The 21029-nt window shown below is 31.9% G+C and overlaps 1 protein-coding gene across 3 annotated transcripts in view; it reads right to left on the bottom strand.

The window, feature by feature from the left end:
- Positions 1-1509: 1509 nt before the first annotated feature.
- Positions 1510-21029, bottom strand: part of LOC127709207 (arylsulfatase B-like) — a 144133-nt gene continuing 124613 nt past the window's right edge. For all 3 annotated transcript variants that reach the window (XM_052214606.1, XM_052214608.1, XM_052214607.1), the window contains 7 exons: positions 19082-19145; positions 18242-18339; positions 17380-17519; positions 10572-10630; positions 9516-9648; positions 8915-9042; positions 1510-1708 (listed from right to left, as the gene is read on the bottom strand). In XM_052214606.1, the coding sequence (XP_052070566.1) occupies positions 1533-1708; positions 8915-9042; positions 9516-9648; positions 10572-10630; positions 17380-17519; positions 18242-18339; positions 19082-19145 (798 nt within the window). In that variant the 3' untranslated portion in view covers positions 1510-1532. The remainder of the gene's footprint in view (positions 1709-8914; positions 9043-9515; positions 9649-10571; positions 10631-17379; positions 17520-18241; positions 18340-19081; positions 19146-21029) is intronic.

The raw sequence follows: 21029 nt of genomic DNA, 5'->3' as shown, positions 1-21029 counted from the left end.
AACGTTGTACATTCCTCCACCATTATTGCTACAGTCCTCTTGACTATAAACATTCCTCACATTGTATTGCTAATATTGCTAATTCTGTGCAAGTATGCCTATAACACAACTACTACGGTCTATGCAAATAACTTTTCATTTTACCTACCTTCATAAAGATAACAAAATGTAGTATGATTGCCAATGGGACAACTCAAATCCAGAGACCAAATGACCTGGAAGTTATCAAATAGAGGACACTGTAGGGCCTTCAACCATGAGTTGAATATTTACCACATAGCAATATTTAAAAGCCTTGAAATGACAAATGTAAAACAATCCAAACTAACGTTACAGGTATACTGGTGTCCAACCCTCCCCTAACCTACCCTATTTCTTTCTGCTCAATGTTCTAAGACTTCTTTGTACCAGGAACAGGGTTTTATATTCATAGACCAGATATTAGACATTTGAAAAGTTAAATTGGATGAACCAAACTTCAGTGCAAGTATATACATAAGATGATATGCGGGGCTATTGCAGTGAGGTAGCAGTAAAAAGACTAAAAAACCAAAAGATCTCTTGAGGTCAACAATAGACGGATGTCTGTACAATTCGTCATATAAAAATTAAAAAAATGTGGTATGATTGCCGATAAGACAACTCTCTACAAAAGACTAAATGACACAGAAATTAACAACTATAGGTCACAGTACGACCTTCAACAATGTGCAAAGTCCATACCGCATAGTCATGCTCTGAATCACCCAATTAAACTTTTTTGTGAATAAATTAAACAGAGACATCGGAGATCTGCAAACATTACCAAATTCTCCAAATCAGGTATGCCTAAGATCAACAAGATCATTTTCAGGTAACTGTTACTTCAAGATCTGTTTTTAATTAAGGTTTTCATAATATTATCTATAATAAGCTAACAGATATGGATGATTGATTGATATTTGTTTCCCTTAATGTCCTGTGGCAAATACTTCATGCATGGTCGGAATAAGAGCAAATTATTAATTTATACAATAGCTAGGTTCTGCAATGTTTGACCGAGATGAAGAGGAGCAGGAAAGTTGGATTGTCACTGGAAAATGAGGCCATGTTGGATAGGTACAGAAATTTAAACTGGCAACACACCACCTATTGATCCCTCAGTGAGTTGTTACAAAAGTTCATTTATATGCAGAGGGCGTGGTTTTTTGCCAACTCTTGAGGTTCCAACATATGCCATACCTGTCGACTTTTGAGATAGTCTTTTGATTTGAAAATGATATTAGAAAGGTATGGGACGGACAGCAATTACACAGCAACCCAGCAACCAAAAGCGACCCACATGACATCTAGAGGTTAGCACATATCCAACAATGTCTTTTTTTTTCAAACAAGTCTTTCTTTATTTCTCAAATATATCTCTTCTTACATTTGATTATTAATGTAATGTCTTTGGATTTTGATTTTTGGATTGGAATCTATTATGTGGTACCTAGTGATGCATGCTAACAGCCATTAATTATACTAATGAATACTTTCATATTTTATTTAACTCAAACAGAGCACCATTCGGTACTGACAATATTATTAGGACTTCCTATTTCATTCGATTCCCACACAGGAAATTCTATTGGCAAACTGTCTTTTCTCAATTCATCCAGTCTAATCTTCATCTTTTTCACTTTGTCGGGTAATCTAGAAGCAAGATTGTTACTCTCGGTAGGATCATCTGAAATCATAAGAAGATGCTATACTGGGCCCAAATGGAGTAAACAAAAATATAAACTATCTAATGTTATAATTCAATTTTTAAAAACATTTCTCTTTCTATTTTACATTAAAATTACTATCAGTCGATTGATCTGGATCCAAAGGACTTTATTTGGATTTTTCTGATGATACTTATTTTTTTTGTCTCCGACGCAACGCATCATCGTGTTTACCTGTATGAGAATGAGTTTTTTTTTTATCTAATTAGTCAATCAAATGGTTTACGCTTGTTTCACTTTCAATGTTGACATTCTTTTCCTTTTAATAGACCTTTTCAACAACTCTCGTTACCGACTAATGACACCTACAGTTTACAGGTAAAATGAAGGGGTCTTCTCAAAATTAACAACCATTCATGAATAGTATTACGTTTACACCTTTGATTCATCGTTTTACACTATTTTGACGAAAGAACATTTTAAACAAATATGAATTATATCTCTATCTCTTTTTTGTATTACATTCTAATTACTTGTATTCAAACGACATTTTACGTTGAATTTATTAAACCTTCAAGTAAATAATTACTGCAATCAATTCACATCGTAATCTGCCTTTTTTTCTTCTTATATTTTATGATTATGTGAGTGTTTAGATAAGCGAGTCTGTCAACGCAGATTGTTCCACATACCAATAGCGATTAATTCGTTTTTGTAATACTGTTTATGAAATTTGCGGAAGGAACATTGTAACAGGACTGCCGTCCGTCCGCTAGAGTTTGTGTTTCTCAACCGATCTTCACGTCACTTGTTGAACACATTCAATTTTGGGAGGGGTAAAAGCCTATTGGTTTAAAGGTCAAAGGAAAAGGCCTCATCGATAATTTTGTTACGAGGGACTACTTCGCTTGAAGATACCATGTTATTGTTGTGATGTTTCCTTAATGAACTGGAAACATTAACGGCACCATTTTGTCTGCGCCACATGCACATTTTGACAATTAATGTCTCTTCAGTGATGCGTATGGTATTCATATCTCAACAGAACTTGTTGTCATTGCAATGTCTTTTGGACAGTGCCGAGCTGATTGACCGTTATAGGTTGTCCGTGTCCCGCAAGACAACATACCTTGTCACTTTGTCGTAGATTCCTTTCCTTGTTTCCGAAAAATGACCTTCGTGTGTCTTGCAAGAAGCGAGAACTGCTTACCCTTACTCTTTTCAGGACATTGCTTTGGTATTCTACTTTTTTCAATTTTTTTTTCATGCATAATGGCTTTAAAATTTCATCTCTGACCATATATAGAGGAGGTTTTATGCGCCTGAAGCAATACCTGAACAATTTGGTCATTGCAATTGGTAAGTTTTTGTCCCAATAGAATTTTTAGTTGACAATTTTATATTTTGACATTATGCTTCGCTCTTCAATGCTCTTATATTTATTTCCTTTTTATTCGATCAAAGATAGTAACTTTGTTTCCTTTTTTTCTTTTTTGGGGTTGGGGATGGTGGTCTTTAAGCAAATTGAGACCATGCTGTAATTCTGAATGTCTGTTTTATATGTTGCATTGTTTTATTTTTTTCCTATTTCGGAAGTCATAAAAATAACAAGAAAACGAAAAAAAGCTTACGATTTGAATCTGAATCTTAATCAGAAGAGACACCAAGGGCCTTAAAAAATCTTGGTACCTATTTTGTTATGAATTTATTGTACTCCGGCTGATTCTCGCGAATGAGGTTCATTTGTGGGCGCTATTTTGCTTTAAGTTTGTTTTGGTCGTACAACATTAGGGCGAGGCAATTCATCAGCTTCCTCCTTTCTCTGGTCAGCTACGGCATCTAGTTGCCGAGGAGCAGGTCCATCGACGGCACAGTAAACCGGATAATTTAAAGAGAAATAGTCGAAATTTAAATTGCATTGTCGCTGAATATCGATTTCAAGTTGAACTCAAATTGATGAATTAAATAGATATAAAGTAATGAGTATCATTGAGGCATTCGAAGCCAAAAATAACAGACATTGTAGAAAACATGTACCGCCCTAGTCAACAGACATAAAACGTTGATTAATAACACATCTAATACAAACATACAGGTTTGTTTTCAGTTTGTTTTCAGTTTGTTTTTTTATTTTCCAACTCTACGTCTAAAAGAAATGAAATATCGAAGTCCTTCCTTTTCTTCACAGTCAATTCACAAATAAGTTTAATCTTAATAAGTAAATACTTAAAAAACAAAATAAGGTACGGTACACAACAATTGCTTTTATACACGTCATGTTGGATAGTAGTCTCATTTGCAATCAAAATAATCATATGCGATCAATAATAATTTTTCAATTTTATTTTTTGAGACGACCCCTCATATCTGACCTGTCGTAGTCGTTCTCAACTGTAGGTGTAGACAATTGTTGAAAAGGTCTAATAACAGAACACGATTAATTCATGCGTAACCAATCTCTAGCTAAGGGGTTAAATTGAAGGTCACATGAATACGGATGCAGTGAGGTCGAATTATTTACTTACTTGCAAGTGAATAATTTATCAGCGATGTTTCTTAGCTTATTTTGACAAAATTGAACCAAACTGGCTGCTAAAAGCGAGTTATTATTTCACTATTTCACTTTCATTAATGTTTATGAAAGTTTTTGACAATAAGTCCTTATCGGAGTTATTGCCCTTTAATGCCGCTTTTTATCATTTTTTTTCCAGTTTTTATTTAATGTCTTAAAAACTATAAAAGATAGATAGAAACTTTAAAAAGCCAAAATGATTAGCAAAACAAAATGTGCAAATAAGTAAACATTTAAATGAGTTTTCAAGTTGTGACCATTTGAAATTGTTTTTTTACATTTTCCCCATAGACTTCTATAGTGAACCCCTATGTTCTATTTTTACAAATGGGGACCATGTTGGTTGTAGGACAGGGTCATCGGATACATTTTTAAATCAAGATACACTAATAAAAATTATGGCTAAGTTTAATTCCATTTGGCCAAGTAGATTAAGAGGAGAAGATTTTTGTAAAAGATTAAAAAAAAAAATTACGAAAAATAGTGAAGAATTGACTTTAAAGGGCAATAACTCCTTAAGGGGTCAATTGACAATTTTGGTCATGTTGACCTGATAAACAATTGAACCCCGTTAAATTTGCTTTAAATACTTTAGTTTCAGAGATATAAGCCAAAAACTGCATACTGCATTTTACCTCTATGTTTAAATTTTAGCCATGGCGGTCATCTTAGTAGGTGGGCGCGGTCATTGGATACATTTTTTAAACTAGATACCCTAAGGATGATTTAGACCAAGTATGGTTTAACTTGGCCCAGTAATTTCAGGAGAATATTTTTTTGTAAAAGATTACAAAAATTTACAAAAAATTGTGAAAAATTGGCAATAACTCCTTAAAGGGTCAATTGACAATTTTGGTCATGTTTAGACTTATTTGTAGAACTTACTTTGCTTAACAAATTTGTCTGATTTGTCTGAAAATTTCAGGGCAGATAGATCTTGACCTGATGAACAATTTTTTCCCGAGTCAGATTTGCTCTAAATTCTTTAGTTTCAGAGATATAAGCCAAACTGCATTTTACCCCCCCCCCCATGTTCTATTTTTAGCCATGGCGGCCATCTTGGTTGATGGACGGGGTCATCGGAAAGATTTTTATACTAGACCCTCTGGGCCAGGTGAGCTAAAAAATGAGATCAAGTTCAAATGATATTTGTCTGACGGACATAATGTTTCTCATACAGAATGTTAGAATTAGAATTTCAATCCACATTTCAAGTATTGATCACCTGTTATGCAATACTGACATACCTAATCCTTGAAGCCCAACATTATTTTGCCCAAGTTAATCACTGGAGCGTGAAATTAGGGCCAATACTATCATATAGGATGGACCTAACATTCGTAATGAAAGAACCTTAGTGAGCACGCTCACATACCCCACGTCCCCACATTGTCATTGGAGAAATAAAATAAGTGTAAGAAAAAAAAATTGTATCAGAAAAAAAAATTGAATCATAATTTCCTGTCAATATGCACATCTACATAGTATGTCCTTATTATCTACAAAGTTTCATGTAATTCTGTTGTGTGGTTTGAGAGGAGTTGCGATGACAAAAGGTTGCAGTAGTATATTGGGCAAATAATTTCAAAGGGGCGTAACTCCTGGAAAAAAAATTGAATCGTAATTTCCTGTCGATATGCACATGTAAGTAGTATGTCCTTATTATCTGAAAAGGTTTCATGAAATTCTGTTGTGTGGTTTGAGAGGAGTTGCAATGACAAAAGGTTGCAGTAGTATATTGGGCAAATAAGTTCAAAGGGGCGTAACTCCTGGAAAAAAAAATTGAATCGTAATGTCCTGTCGATATGCACATCTACGTAGTATGTCCTTATTATCTGAAAAGATTTCATGAAATTCTGTTGTGTGGTTTGAGAGGAGTTGCGATGACAAAAGGTTGCAGTAGTATATTGGGCAAATAAGTTCAAAGGGGCGTAACTCCTGGAAAAAAAATTGAATCGTAATTTCCTGTCGATATGCACATATACGTAGTATGTCCTTATTATCTGAAAAGGATTCATTAAATTCTGTTGTGTGGTTTGAGAGAAGTTGCGATGACAAACTGTTGCAGTAGTACATTAAAGTAAATAAGTTCAAAGGGGCGTAACTCCTAGAAAAAGAATTGAATCGTAATTTCCTGTCAATATGCACAACTACATAATATGTCCTTATTATCTAAAAAGGTTTCGTAAAATTCTGTTGTGTAGTTTGAGAGGAGTTGCGATGACAAGAAACAGGACTGACGGACTGACGGACGGACAGACAGACGGACGGACAGACGAACGGACGGGTCAAAAACATTATACCCTCCGCAACTCGTTGCGTGGGGTATAATAAAGAATACACATTTATATTATTGTTAACTTTTCCTTATAGGTACCGAGGAACAGTCTTGTACTGCCTAGTTACCAAGGAACAGACCCAATCCTGAAAACTTATAACTATTCGAACATAACCATGTGACATATGTCTGACAAATGGCCGTACGGTTGCCTATAATTGTTTACATCCACTTCATTTGAACTTTAGTGGATAGTTGTCTCATTGGCAATTATACAACATCTTATCTTATATATACTTAAACCATTGTGGTGACGTCAGCCTATTCATTTACCGTGGATTCTTTTTCTAGAATCAACGCGTCCTAAATCTGCCTCTGAAACTGACTCACTAAATTATATTCAATTGTTTCCTTTGTGTGCCTAATTTCATTAAGTTTGAATTGGCTAATTTACTGATTTCTGTTCACTAATGGAATTAATTTAAAAACTTACCTTTAGTTTTTGTAATTTTTATATGCCTTCACTGGGAATCGAACCCTTCCTTGAAATCTATTATGTGTGACTGACATCAACACATCGACGAAACCTCTCGGCTACCAATGGGTTACACTATAGATGTCTATTTTATATATTTAAATGAACATCTGATATACATTGGTTCATCGGACACACAGGGCTTGTACCTTTATATAGACAAAATAGGCAGTCGTATAGTATGAGTTGGTAGCCGCGAGGTTAGCATGGTTAAAATCAATGAGTTAAAGATAGGGATTTGTCGGTTTAGGTTCGAATCCCTGTATTCTCTCTGTTGTTCGAATTCTTAAGTTATCCTGTTTTTTTCTAAATTTGCATGTTATAGTGGATATTTTTGTAATAATAGCGAGTTTTACCGTTTTTTTTATTAGTATTGGCTACATGTTTGAAACAAAAATGATTACATTCTATTTGTCAATTTTTGTTTTATAAATATATTATGATTTCATCTGTTTTACTACATAATTTTAAAAAAGTTTGTTCGCAAATTCCTATGCGAGAAAATCGTGATGTGCCTAGAGTGGTAGACAAATTTCGATAACATACTTATTATATATACTTTATATATGCTTTTTGTTCGGGTTGTTGTCTCTTTGACAAGTTCCCCATTTCCCATTTTCAATTTTATTAGAAATAATTTCGAATATGTCTTATTTTGTATAAACAGATAATATTCATATGCCTGGTAATATAAAGATCTTTAAAGGTAGAAGTGTTATATTTGTATGTTGTTAACCAATTAATTGTGATCTGAGATTTATCAATGCATCGTTGGACACGATAACATGGTTATTTAAAGTCACTTACAATACCTTCTAATTAAGAAAAGGCTTTAATTTTGAAAAGAAATTAACACAATAGTTTAAGTTATAGATACAATGGATAAGCGTAGATTCATGAAAAACAAACCATTCGCCCTCCGGGCTCATGGTTTCTTTATCAAGAATCCACGCTTATCCATTGTATCTATATAACATACCATAAGGTTAAGGCCACATGAAATATGTCTGATAGACATATACTTACCATAAGGTCAAGGTCATATGACGTATGTCTGATGGACATATACATACCTTAAGGTCAAGGCCATATGAAATATGTCTGATGGACATATACTTACCATAAGATCAAGGCCATATGACGTATGTCTGATGGACATATACTTACCATAAGATCAAGGCCATATGACGTATGTCTGATGGACATGTACATACCTTAAGATCAAGGCCATATGACGTATGTCTGATGGACATATACTTACCATAAGATCAAGGCCATATGACGCATGTCTGATGGACATATACTTATCATAAGATCAAGGCCATATGGCGTATGTCTGATGGACATATACTTACCATAAGGTCAAGGCCATACGACATATGTCTGATGAACATATTCTTACCATAAGGTCAATGTCATACGACATATGTCTTATTGACATATACTTACCATAAGGTCAAGGCCGTACGACGTATGTATATATTTACCACATTAAATACGTTTAGTAGAACTGTTATGTATAACTACTGAGGATCACACCTAATCTTGAAAATGAGGTCAAGGGCAAATGTCAGACAACTAACTTATATACTAAAACATTTTCTATCGTGTAAAGCTACCTAGAAACTTAACCAGACCATGTCACAGTGGTCAAGGCAATATACAACTTGAAGACGTAGTACCAATTTTTATTTTTGCTACCCTTACTTCATAAACGAATCTTCTGTTTGTTGAAGGGCGATTTGTAGGCGTGTAATTCTGCATTTTAAAATTTTTTTGTTTGGTGAGCTGCACCTTTTATTAACACTGTAGACTATCGTTTTCTTTTTGTGCATACTTACTCTTTAAATTAAATAAGCGTATGTCCTTGTTGTTTGGATCAACTAGTTTTAATGAAATGTTTCCACTAGGACCGAATGAGAAATCGACAACACGTGGATCCCCGACAATCATTTTGTAGTCTCCAACTCTACAAAAAGGGATAGATCCAAATAGTGCATTATCAAAATTATATTTTCTCCTGTAAATTGCATTTTAAATTATACAATTTCCTTTCATGTCTTTTTTTTAAGCTGACCCTTTTAATTTTTTATTGTGCAGCAAGGTATGCGCACCCACCCATGCATATTAATTTGTTTTGTTTTGCCCAACAAAAATGCTAGTTATTCAATCCTAAGTAAACGTATGATTTGTTTTTTAGTTTATGATTTGGAGGAGAAGGTGTCGTTAACTCATGAATTTGTTATACATTTTATGAGACGGTGTATGTTTTATTCCGTGAGTCGTAGCAATGTATTTCGTTTTCATTTATAACGAATATTAAAAAATAATTAAATAAAAAAAGTTCGTAAAATAATGACGTCTACAGTAGAAAAGATTTAAGAACACATTTCCTTACAGCAAAAAAAAAAAAAAAAAAAAAAAAAAAAACTGATTGCATACCTTATTGCTGCAGATTTGGCCACATAATCATCTATTTGGTACACGAATTCTTCTCTACCTGATCCTTGACACGTCTGTATATATTTCCACTGACTGACACCATCAATTTTATCACACATATTTCTCTTGTTGTCTGAAACCGCCCCCCAATATAACAGGATATGGTATAAGACAAAATTTAGAGAAAATTTTATCCCCAAACAATATTTTTTTCTTCTTCAGAAATTCATTACATATAATATTTTGCTGCATTATAATGCTTAAATGATTCCAAATTATACATAATATTTTTACTATCGTAGTTTATTGTTTGTTGTTGTTAGACTTGGTATTTTTGCTGTTAATTTCATTTTGCTAATATCAAAAGTGTTGTAGTTGATACGCTCCACATTCGCACCATGATGTGAACATTTTTGTTTCACTCAATATTCTTGCCATCTTGAGTTATAACTTAACAAATATAGGTTCTGATTGGTTTACTTATGATGTTGCTATGATTATATTGGTTAGAATGAGATACAGAATTAGAAATATATCCCGAAAAGGAGAAGATATTTAATACTGAAAAATTAAGGTATGTGTATTCAAGACCTGATCAACAATTCTTGCTTCATGTTGACGTTATTTATGATACTGCTTCATATTGACGTAATTTATGATACTGCTTCATGTTGACGTAACGTTGATGATACTGCTTCATGTTTACGTAATGTTGATGATACTGCTTCATGTTGACGTAATGTTGATGATACGGTTTCATGTTGACGTAATGTTGATGATACGGTTTCATGTTGACGTGATGTTGATGATACTGTTTCATGTGACGTAATGTTGATGATACTGCGAAGTACTTTGTACCTTGTTAGAACTAATATTGCAGTTGTTATTGTTAAAATTATAGTTTTTTGTTGTTTGTACGACCTATATTATTTCAATGGATGTAATTAAGGAGGCAATTTTAAGATGTAGATGCATTAAGGGAGAAGGAGGTTTGGTAAACGTCAATGACATTGCAACCGAAGAACACTAATAACCAATAACACATCAAGAGCATACCTTTATTAAAATCTGCCATGTCTAAAATAGTTGGAAACCAATCTACAGCATGAATCATTCTGTAAAAATAAATTAACTGTAGTGACCGATGTCTCACTCTTTTATATGAAGACTAATTAAATAGGGTGGATGCAGCCTGAGGGATTAACCTCTTAAATAGACAATATTACAACAAAAAAACATGAAACGTATGACAAAATGTTTTCACGCACAGGTTTCACTTTCAAGGGGCGTCAACAATTCAAAATCTTGTTTCCGATCGTGATAATTCTTCTGTCCGCCTTAATTGTTTTACGTTTACTGTTATCAGTTATTATTTTCTTGTTGAATTGTTTCACGTTTATTCCAGGGGTCTTTTCTAGCTCAATTTACGGTATGGCTTTTGCTCATTATTGAAGACCGTACGGTGACCTATAATTTGTTACATACTAATCATTCGTTTTTTTAAAATAGGTGTTTAATTTTAAATCTTTCTACATCTCCGTTTTTGATTCAGCCATGCTGGATCTATGCGATCACTCTGGATTTGGAGATGTTGCAGAATTCTTTGTTGATTATAAATCATGAAACTAATTCTGTGTTTTTATGACTTGCAGAAACTTTATACACCATTGTAAACATCTTTTGCCAACTTTTGACTTGTTATTTGCCCTTAAATTAAGAAAATATTGGACGAACAGCTCCTTTATTTTATATATGCACTTGCATATAGTTCGGTTGTAAAACAACATTTGTAATGAATTACTATTTATGAAATAATTTGAAAAAGTAATATATCAAATTTAATCAGTTGATAATAATTATGAAAGTATTTTATCAGTATCTTATGCTTGTGTAAGTAATTGAATAACAATGGTACAAGATGTGTATTGATATCAAAGTTGATTCCAACAATTTTTTGAAATGCTATTATTCCAATTCTTTTCTTAGGCAAATAAGAGTGCTGATATAATACAGTAGTTATACTTTCATTATTTGCATAATTGAATGCACAATAATATTGACCTAGATAGTAGACCTATAATCACTTCTGATCTACACTACATAACATTATTCTGTAAATTATTTATCAGAGATGAATGATTAAGGATAAACGATGCATGTGTCTTCAAAGAAAAGACAAAAAAAATAAACAAAATATGTATGAAAAAATGCAAGCAAGGTCTATTTTACTTTTATCTTTACTTTAAAGATCAATTTGAACAGAATTGGCACTTAATGGTAGAAGAATCACCCAAAGCTGTAAATTACAAAGTATTTAAAGATAATTTTAGTTCGGAAGTTTATTTAGATATTTTAGATAACAAAAATCTTGTAGAATTTTGCAGATTTAGAACGACAAATCATAAATTACCTATTGAAGCTGGTAGATGGTATAACACCAACAGACAAAATAGAAACTGTACACTGTGTAAAAAAAAATGAAATCTGGGATGAATTTCACTTTATTTTGGAATGTCCATTTTTTTAACAGGAGAGGAAAAATAACATACAAAAATATTGTTACACCAAACCAAATATCTTAACGTATAAATTATTAATGTCATCAAAAAAGAAAGCAAAGCTTAATAAAATTGCAAATTTACCAAAATCAAAAATAAATATGTGTGTATTCCAGGCTTAATCTAGTGTGAAGCCACCACTGTTATTGTTGATAAAATGTCTTGTACTAATTGTATTTATTAAATATTGTATATATTGTATATATGTATTTCTCTATACCTTGTCAAAATGATGGTTAATTGAGAATAAATATATATATATATATATATATTTATACAAGTTTAAATTGAAAACAACGTTCAAATCTATGATTGCGTTGGATAAAAACCGCAATTTTTATACGTGTGCATGCAAAACAAATTTCTTGGTAGAGGGGTCTAAATACAGCACTAACAACATTTTCCAAAAGACCAATAAAGTTAAAAAGTATATTTTAACAAAACGCATTTGATCTTATATATATATATATATATATAAGATCAGTATTATAATCATCTGGTATTAGTCAATAGTTAATGTTAATTTAAATTACAATTATCATTTATTAACTTGAAACAATAAACCAAATTGCATATCTCTAACCTCGGGATTTTCTGCAATGAAATTTATTCGTTTATTCCCAATTAACCCACTATACGGCTATTTAACAGTGTAAGGTATTGTACATGTATATTTGAATACAAGAATATATTTTCTCAATGAAGAATGAACACCAATTTAGATAAAAATTGGTTATTTGATTTTTGTTGTTGAAAAAGTACATTTTTAATGCCTCTTTTCTGAAACTATTAAGTCAAACTATAATAAAATATATACTGCACCTTCCTTTGAAGATTTTTCCAATCAAGCCAAAATTATTTAATTGAAAATAAAAATAATATAGTAATCATTGCCCCTTCTAAATACAGCACAAACAACATTTTCCAAAAGACCAAAAAAGTGAAAAAGTATATTTTAACAAAACGCATTTGACTAGCAGGTCGAGCAACTGATGTTCTTTAACCCTGCTGACTGTCATTGGCGATTGCCAAATAAAACTATCACCAGATGTAAAAATGGATCTTATTATTAATTTATTACCAAACAGAAAACAATAAACTTGCGGAAAAGATGGTATACCGCAAACATGAGGTGCAAATATTTGTACACCATATCCGGATTTCGACAACTAATGTCTCTTCAGTGATGTTAGGAATCGAAACAGTATTTGGAAGGTCATATAATTTACCTCAATTTACGATAGACTCTTGAATTTTGAAAGAGTCAAAATAGGATGAACGGATCATATAAACCCGAAGGCAAATATAATACAAGCCCAAACGTAAAAATATAAACAAGTCTAAATTGAAAACAACGTTCAAACTTATGATTGCGTTGGATAAAAACCGCAATTGTTATACGTGTGCATGCAAAACAAATTTCTTGGTAGAGGGGTCTAAATACAGCACAAACAAACAAACAACATTTTCCAAAAGACCAAAAAAGTGAAAAAGTATATTTTAACAAAACGCATTTGACTAGCAGGTCGAACAACTGATGTTCTTAAACCCTGCTGACTGCCATTGGCGATTGCCAAATAAACGGATCACCAGATGTAGAAATGGATCTTATTATTAATTTATTACCAAACAGAAAACAATAAACTTGCGGAAAAGAAGGTATACCGCAAACATGAGGTGCAAAAGTTTGTACACCATATCCGGATTTCGACAATTAATGTCTCTTCAGTGAAGTTAGGAATCGAAACGGTATTTGGAAGGCCATATAATTTACCTCAATTTAGGATAGACTCTTGAATTTTGAAAGAGTCAAAATAGGATGAACGGATCATATTAACCCGAAGGCAAATATAATACAAGCCCAAACGAAAAAAAAATAAACAAGTCTAAATTGAAAACAACGTTCAAACCTATGATTGCGTTGGATAAAAACCGCAATTGTTATACGTGTGTATGCAAAACAAATTTCTTGGTAGAGGGGTCTAAATACAGCACAAACAACATTTTCCAAAAGACCAATAAAGTGAAAAAGTATATTTTAACAAAACGCATTTGATCTTATATATATATATATATATATAAGATCAGTATTATAATCATCTGGTATTAGTCAATAGTTAATGTTAATTTAAATTACAATTATCATTTATTAACTTGAAACAATAAACCAAATTGCATATCTCTAACCTCGGGATTTTCTGCAATGAAATTTATTCGTTTATTCCCAATTAACCCACTATACGGCTATTTAACAGTGTAAGGTATTGTACATGTATATTTGAATACAAGAATATATTTTCTCAATGAAGAATGAACACCAATTTAGATAAAAATTGGTTATTTGATTTTTGTTGTTGAAAAAGTACATTTTCAATGCCTCTTTTCTGAAACTATTAAGTCAAACTATAATAAAAAATATACTGCACCTTCCTTTGAAGATTTTTCCAATCAAGCCAAAATTATTTAATTGAAAATAAAAATAATATAGTAATCATTGCCCCTTCTAAACATTGAAACATAAAAAGAATTTGTATCAAAATTGAGAAATTCTCAATCTTTGGGAAATTGAATACAATTTTTGGAAAGTTTGATATAGCTTGCTATAGCAATACTTTCCTATGGCATCGGCCTCAAACCGGAAGTGGACAGACTATCTTAGTGTTCTACTCCTAGATAATGTAGTACTAGTGTTTGAAAACTAAATCTAGGAAGATGCTTCTGAAATTTTGAGTTACTACTCTTTTGATAAGATTATAGCTTGAATAAAAAAGGACTGAATGTTCACCGACAATGAATTAAATTTCATTTTGAAAATGAGTATCACAAACACTACTTCGCGGATCTGCAATGCGCTGAAGATAAAATCAAAAGAAATCTACGGTTTCTACGTTTAATTCATGAATAGAAAAATTTAGAGGGCCTGATATTTATTTCGAGGTGGGTGTTGTTGTTTTTTTTTACATTTATTCATGAAATAAAAGAATTCTTATTGTTAAGAATATCGTAATCTTTTCAATTTTTATATTTGTAAATGGTATTAGGTTTGACCTCTATAAATGAACTGTCAGCCATTTTGACTTTTGTATGTTTATGTTGCCTGTATGCATTCCTACGGGATTCCCCAGACATGCGTGAGATCCTCACATATGAACCCTTTCGACGGGAGTACAATAATCCCGGTTTCTGGGGTCTCCTCCCGTCCTACGGTTGAAGAGAATAAACATCCCGTGTATACAATATTTCATGAATGAACATTTTCCCGCGCCATTTTTACTACCAACTATATTTACAAATGTTTATCATTAAATAAGCAAAAGCCTGAGTGTATTGAAAGAATCCGGTATGACTGACATTACTGAAATGCAACATGTTTATATTTTGACCAAGCCGTCGGATAATTGACAAGTGATAATAGTTTGATTGAACAATTATACACAGGTGACAGAATATTAAATACTCGATAATCATATGGCTTATGTCACACGCCAAGTATGAGTAAAGGTAAATACCGGCTTTGATAGAAAAGTGCATTGTTTTTGTCAAAACATCGATCGGAAGGTTTTGATGCCAAAAAACATTTGAAAACTTTTAATTCCGCTAATTAAATACTAGCTGTTTCACATTCCAATGCGGATATAAGGACCTTCACTCGTTCAGCATGCTCAAGTGGATCCAAACTGACAACAGAAAAACATTGACTCAACGACAGTTCGTATCACAGCCTCCTCAGTGTTACGATTAATAACTACACAAATGGTTACAAAGATAAGGCTAAAGTTCAGTCAAGTGTATTTAAAGCAGCCCAGTCAGCTTCTACTTTTTAGAATAACTCAGTGTATCAAGACAAGTGCTGCAGAAATTATTTATATGATTAAATAACATTTGTCCATGTACTAGCAAAATGACTTTCTAAGTGCTTAATCATGCAGTGGCGGATCCAGAACTTTTTATTCTCACACTTTATTCCTGAGTCAGTATGATTCTGTAAGATTGACCTATAATTAACAACGTGTCAATTCAACACAGAGGCAATGCTTACTAGTATATCAAATGAATGGCTGAAAACCAAAAATCTCAAAATGTTATTGCCTCAATGCTGAATTTCACAGCAGCAACTAAAATGTGTTACAGGGTTATAAGCACCTGTATGAATCTAGTGTATATAAACTTTTTATTCCTGTCGTCATACTGCCATTGTTATGCCCCCACCGTATTAAGTTTTACCCTTGTTCTTCTGTAAGTATGTACGTCCTGTACTTGTACATACGTCCGTACATCCTAAAATTGGTTTCTGTTCTCTAACTTTAGTTTGCCTCAACCAAATTGTATGAAACTTATACACAATGCTTATTACCACAAATCACAGGTCAAAATTGAATTTTGGTGGCGTCATTTTTACCATTCTATAGTTATGCCCCTTTAATCACAGCTTTGATGTTTTTTACTACACCATTGTCTCTTCAGCAATTATCAAAAATCACGTTTTTTCATATGTGATGGTTGTCTCTAAATATGTTACAAGAGCTTGTATAATTTTTTTAAATTAAAAAATGAGATCAGAAATAAATGGAAAATGTGTCCCCATGGACACTGATGATGCCCCCGCTTGCATACAACATTATAAAGGGACATAACTCAAAAACAATAAAAGTGACGCTACCAAAATTTGTACTTGATCTGAGTTTTGTGGTAATAAGTATTGTGTATAGGTTTCATAATGTTTGGTTGGGGCAAACTTAAGTTACAGAACGGAAACTAAAAATTTTGCAATTTTTCGATTTATAAAGGGGCATAACTCGATAATGGTAAAAGTGACCCCACCAAAATTCAACTTGATCTGTGTTTTGTGGAAATGAGCATTGTGTATATGTTTCATAATATTTGGTTAAGGCAACTTAAGTTAGATAACCGAAACTAAAAATTTTGCATTTTTTTTTCAATTCATAAAGGGGCATAACTCTAGAATGGTTAAAGTGACCCCACCAAAATTCTTTGTTTTGTCGTAATAAGCATTGTGTATAAGTTTCATAACATTTAGTAGAGGCAAACTTAAGTTAGAGAACGGAAACTAAAAATTTTGTAATTTTTTCATTTATAAAGGGGCATAACTCTTGAACGGTTAGAGTGACGCTACCAAAATTCATACTTGATCTGTATTATGTAGTAATAAGCATTGTGTATAAGTTTCATTACATTTGGTTGAGACAAACTCAAGTTAGAGAACGGAAACCAATTTTGGGACGTATGTCTGTAAAATTACATTGTGCAATACGGTGTTTTTATAAGTGCTTTCCATAGATTCTTACCCTTCGTGTACACAACCTTCCTGCTTAAAAAATCTTGGACTATATACAAATCCCGCTGACTTTGATCCTCCTTCCCATAACTGTCCTTTGATTCCTCTGAGGGGTATGTTACTTGCACCAGCGTCAGTGTTGCCTCCGTTCTGTTAAAACAATGTACTTGATGTTGGAATGATAATTTTGATTATTACCAAATAAAAACAAATTCAGAATCTCTACTATGTATTTTATCCAGGAAAAGTTTCATCTCTTTCAATCTAACTTTATTCATTTATCTTTTCTATCGCTAGAATTAGTATTTGGCTAACACACAATTTGTAGGAATATTTTTTTTATATAAATAGAACTATTATTCGATTTTACTATTGAAATGTTCTATTCGAGTTATATATTTAAAACAAGTTGTTTTATACACGTGCATTACATTTTTAAAGCACAAGTTCGTGTTTAGCATTAATTATATAAAAATAATATCCATGGTCAAAGACATATCGTAAGACCCAAAGGATTCGATCAGACATTTATATTCCAAGCAGACGACAATGGTTTAAATTTTTTTATCGGATTATTTGTAATTATTCCTTTTTAAAGCGCGTTATGGTTGCATATAACAATTGAATTAAGTATTAATAATTATCTGATAACAAAATATTGTAGAAAATATAAATCATTATAATGAAACGGTACCATATATGTTAATACAACAAAGCTAAAGAGTTAACTATAAACTACAGTCTTGATGCCGTAGATAATTTACACTTCAATAACTAATATTACGGAAATAACAAACTTTAGAAACTCTTCCTATAAGTATATATTATTGTTTTGATATTAACAACTATTCAAAATTTAAGTTAAAACATACATCACTCAAGAAAATAAAGACTGTGTTATCCATGTGGCCACTTTTCTCTAAGGCATCGGCGATAGTACCTACACCTTCGTCAAGGGAAGACACCATGCCTGAAATTGAATACATTATAGCAATAAATTGCATCTACCAAAAGACATAATACGGTTATCACAATCCGTGTTTTATAGAAGGAAAATACTTTATTCAAAATAAGAATGACAAAAGACAATCAACAGCCCAAGAAAAAACTTAAATATACAGGTATGATACATTTTTTATTTGCATATGCGAGAAAAATGAGATATATACAGCTTATTATTTAAAATAAGTTGTCAAATTTTCAAGATATCGACGTATGTATGGGTAATCTATGGTTTATTTGACTGGGAAATTGCGATTTGATTGCAACCAATGTTATAAAACGGAATATTCACAGTATCAGACTATAGGGAATCAAGTCCTACTAAAATTGTTTAAATCTATTAAACAAAAAAAAACGTGTTATTACATCAAAATAAAAAAGAAACCCAAACAAGATGATACTTTTTCCCGAGAAAAACGATTTGTTTCGACTTTAATTAAAAAAAAAATAATAATATCCATAACTTTTTTTTGGAAACTCAACGTTGAATTTATTTATTTTCCCAATTTTTAGTGGAGAATATGGAAACAGACTACTTCTTGCATTTACCTTTTGATACAATAAATTTTTTTCGAGAAATTTAGAATCAAATAATTTACCCAAAAAAACCCCTTAAATGTATGTCTTATTCCTTACTATTATTAAAAAGCGTCAGTCTTGTCAAAATTCATATTGGACCGGCTCCTCACTTTTGTTACAGCAATACCCACCTAGATATCTTCGCCGTGCAGGATTGATTACGTTTGGATACATGTCCATAAACTTTTGTGGTACCTACATATATTGAAAAAAAACTTTCAATTCTCATTTTCTTATCTAATAAGAGTTATTAACAAGGATTATATCAGAGATTTTACACTTTATCTATATTAAAAAATATCAACCCAATTCAAAATGTTTTTAGGGGAGAGCTTTTGATTTACTTTGTGTACGTACTTAGTTACGTTTTTTTAAGGTTCGAGCTCATGTTGTTGTCTTGTTTGGAAATGGCAGTTCAAGTTGTGGATTTGTCGATGAAAAAAATTTCCAACTATTCGCCAAATGTATTATTGATTTAACATGTTTGACACTAATTCCTTGTCGACTTATCTCTATCCATACCCTTAATATATATATATATATATATATATATAATTCATCTAATTAACAGCCCAACAATGTTAGATCTGTAAATTTAGTAAAGTAGTGCAAATACCACATATAAATTTCAAAGGTTCTAATATTGGTAATTCAATTTTTTAAACTTTTCAAAACAAGATAAATAAATTCTGTTTATTAATATTTGTCTTTTTCGATAAATTATAAATTATAAATACCAAAATCTATTCAATTTAAGAACTGTGTGGGTTCGTGGTTTAGTGGTTGAGACCGATGACTTACATGACAGAAATAACTCAGTCCAATAAAACGTGAAGAACCTGTTAGTACACTTAAATGACATGAATAACTAAGACTGATAAAACCGTAAGGAGCTGACAGTTCATTAACATGACAGAAAATAACTCAGTCCGATAAAACCTAAAAGAGCTGACAGTTCACTAACATGACATAAATAACTCCGCCCGATAAAGTCTAAATGAGCTGACAATTATTTAACATGACAGAAATAACTCAGTCCGATGAAACCTAAAGGAGCTGACATGATCACTTACACGACTTTACACTAACATGACAGAAATAACTCAGTCCGATAAAACCTTAAGGACCGGACAATTCACTGACATGACAAAAATAACCCAATCCGATAAAACCTAAAGGATTTTACAGTTCACTAACACTACAAATGTCCAAAGGTCTGAAAAGACCAATTTTTGTCTCAGTTTGCATGAACAATTACTCGACATTCTCCAAAATTATGACTTATGTCTTAATTTTTCTTGACAATTTCTGATTTATATTAAATTTGTATGAAATTTACTCGACAAATTCTCGACATTCTGAATATGGTCTTAAAATTTCTTGACAAATTCTCGACATTTGAATACTGTCTTGAAATTTCTCGACAGGTTCTCGACATTCTTTTTTTTTTCTTAGTATGGCTTGACATATTCTGGACATTTTGAATTGTGTTTTAAATTTACGTTACAATTCTGAGCTTTACAAATCATGACCAATATACATGATATATCTTTATCTTTATTTCTCTTTATAGAATATACTGTCATTTCAAGTTACACGAAATACAACAAAAACAAAAGTTGGGCATGTAAATATTTTTATAATTAAAAATTTTGGTATATAAATATTTTTACAAATACAAATATGGGTATGAAAATATTAACAAATACAAATGTGAGTATGTTGATATGAACCAGTATAAATGTGGGTTTGTAAATAATTACACATGTTGATTTATTAATCTTATAAATGATTGCTAAATGATTGAAACCAATCATACTGTAGACATATTTCATTTTTCAAGCATAATATTCAAAGTTAATATGGTAAATAAAACATTATTGTACCAAAATGTGGCTTTTTATAATTAATAATGTATTATTGTATCCTAATTCTTTTAAGTTTAGTTTAGCGATAATAGAAATGAGTATAAAACAGCAAAAGAAAGCGTTTAAACTGTCAGGAATGTGTCTATACACAATTCAGGCGAAATTTATACTGTTGAGATAGTGTCAAGACATCTTTAAGACTGTCAAGAAT

This window comes from Mytilus californianus, unplaced genomic scaffold, assembly GCF_021869535.1.
Source record: "Mytilus californianus isolate M0D057914Y unplaced genomic scaffold, xbMytCali1.0.p SCAF_7, whole genome shotgun sequence".
Taxonomy (NCBI): Eukaryota; Metazoa; Mollusca; class Bivalvia; order Mytilida; family Mytilidae; genus Mytilus; species Mytilus californianus.
Note: the sequence above shows the minus strand (reverse complement) of the source record. Positions and strands in the feature narration are given on the sequence as shown.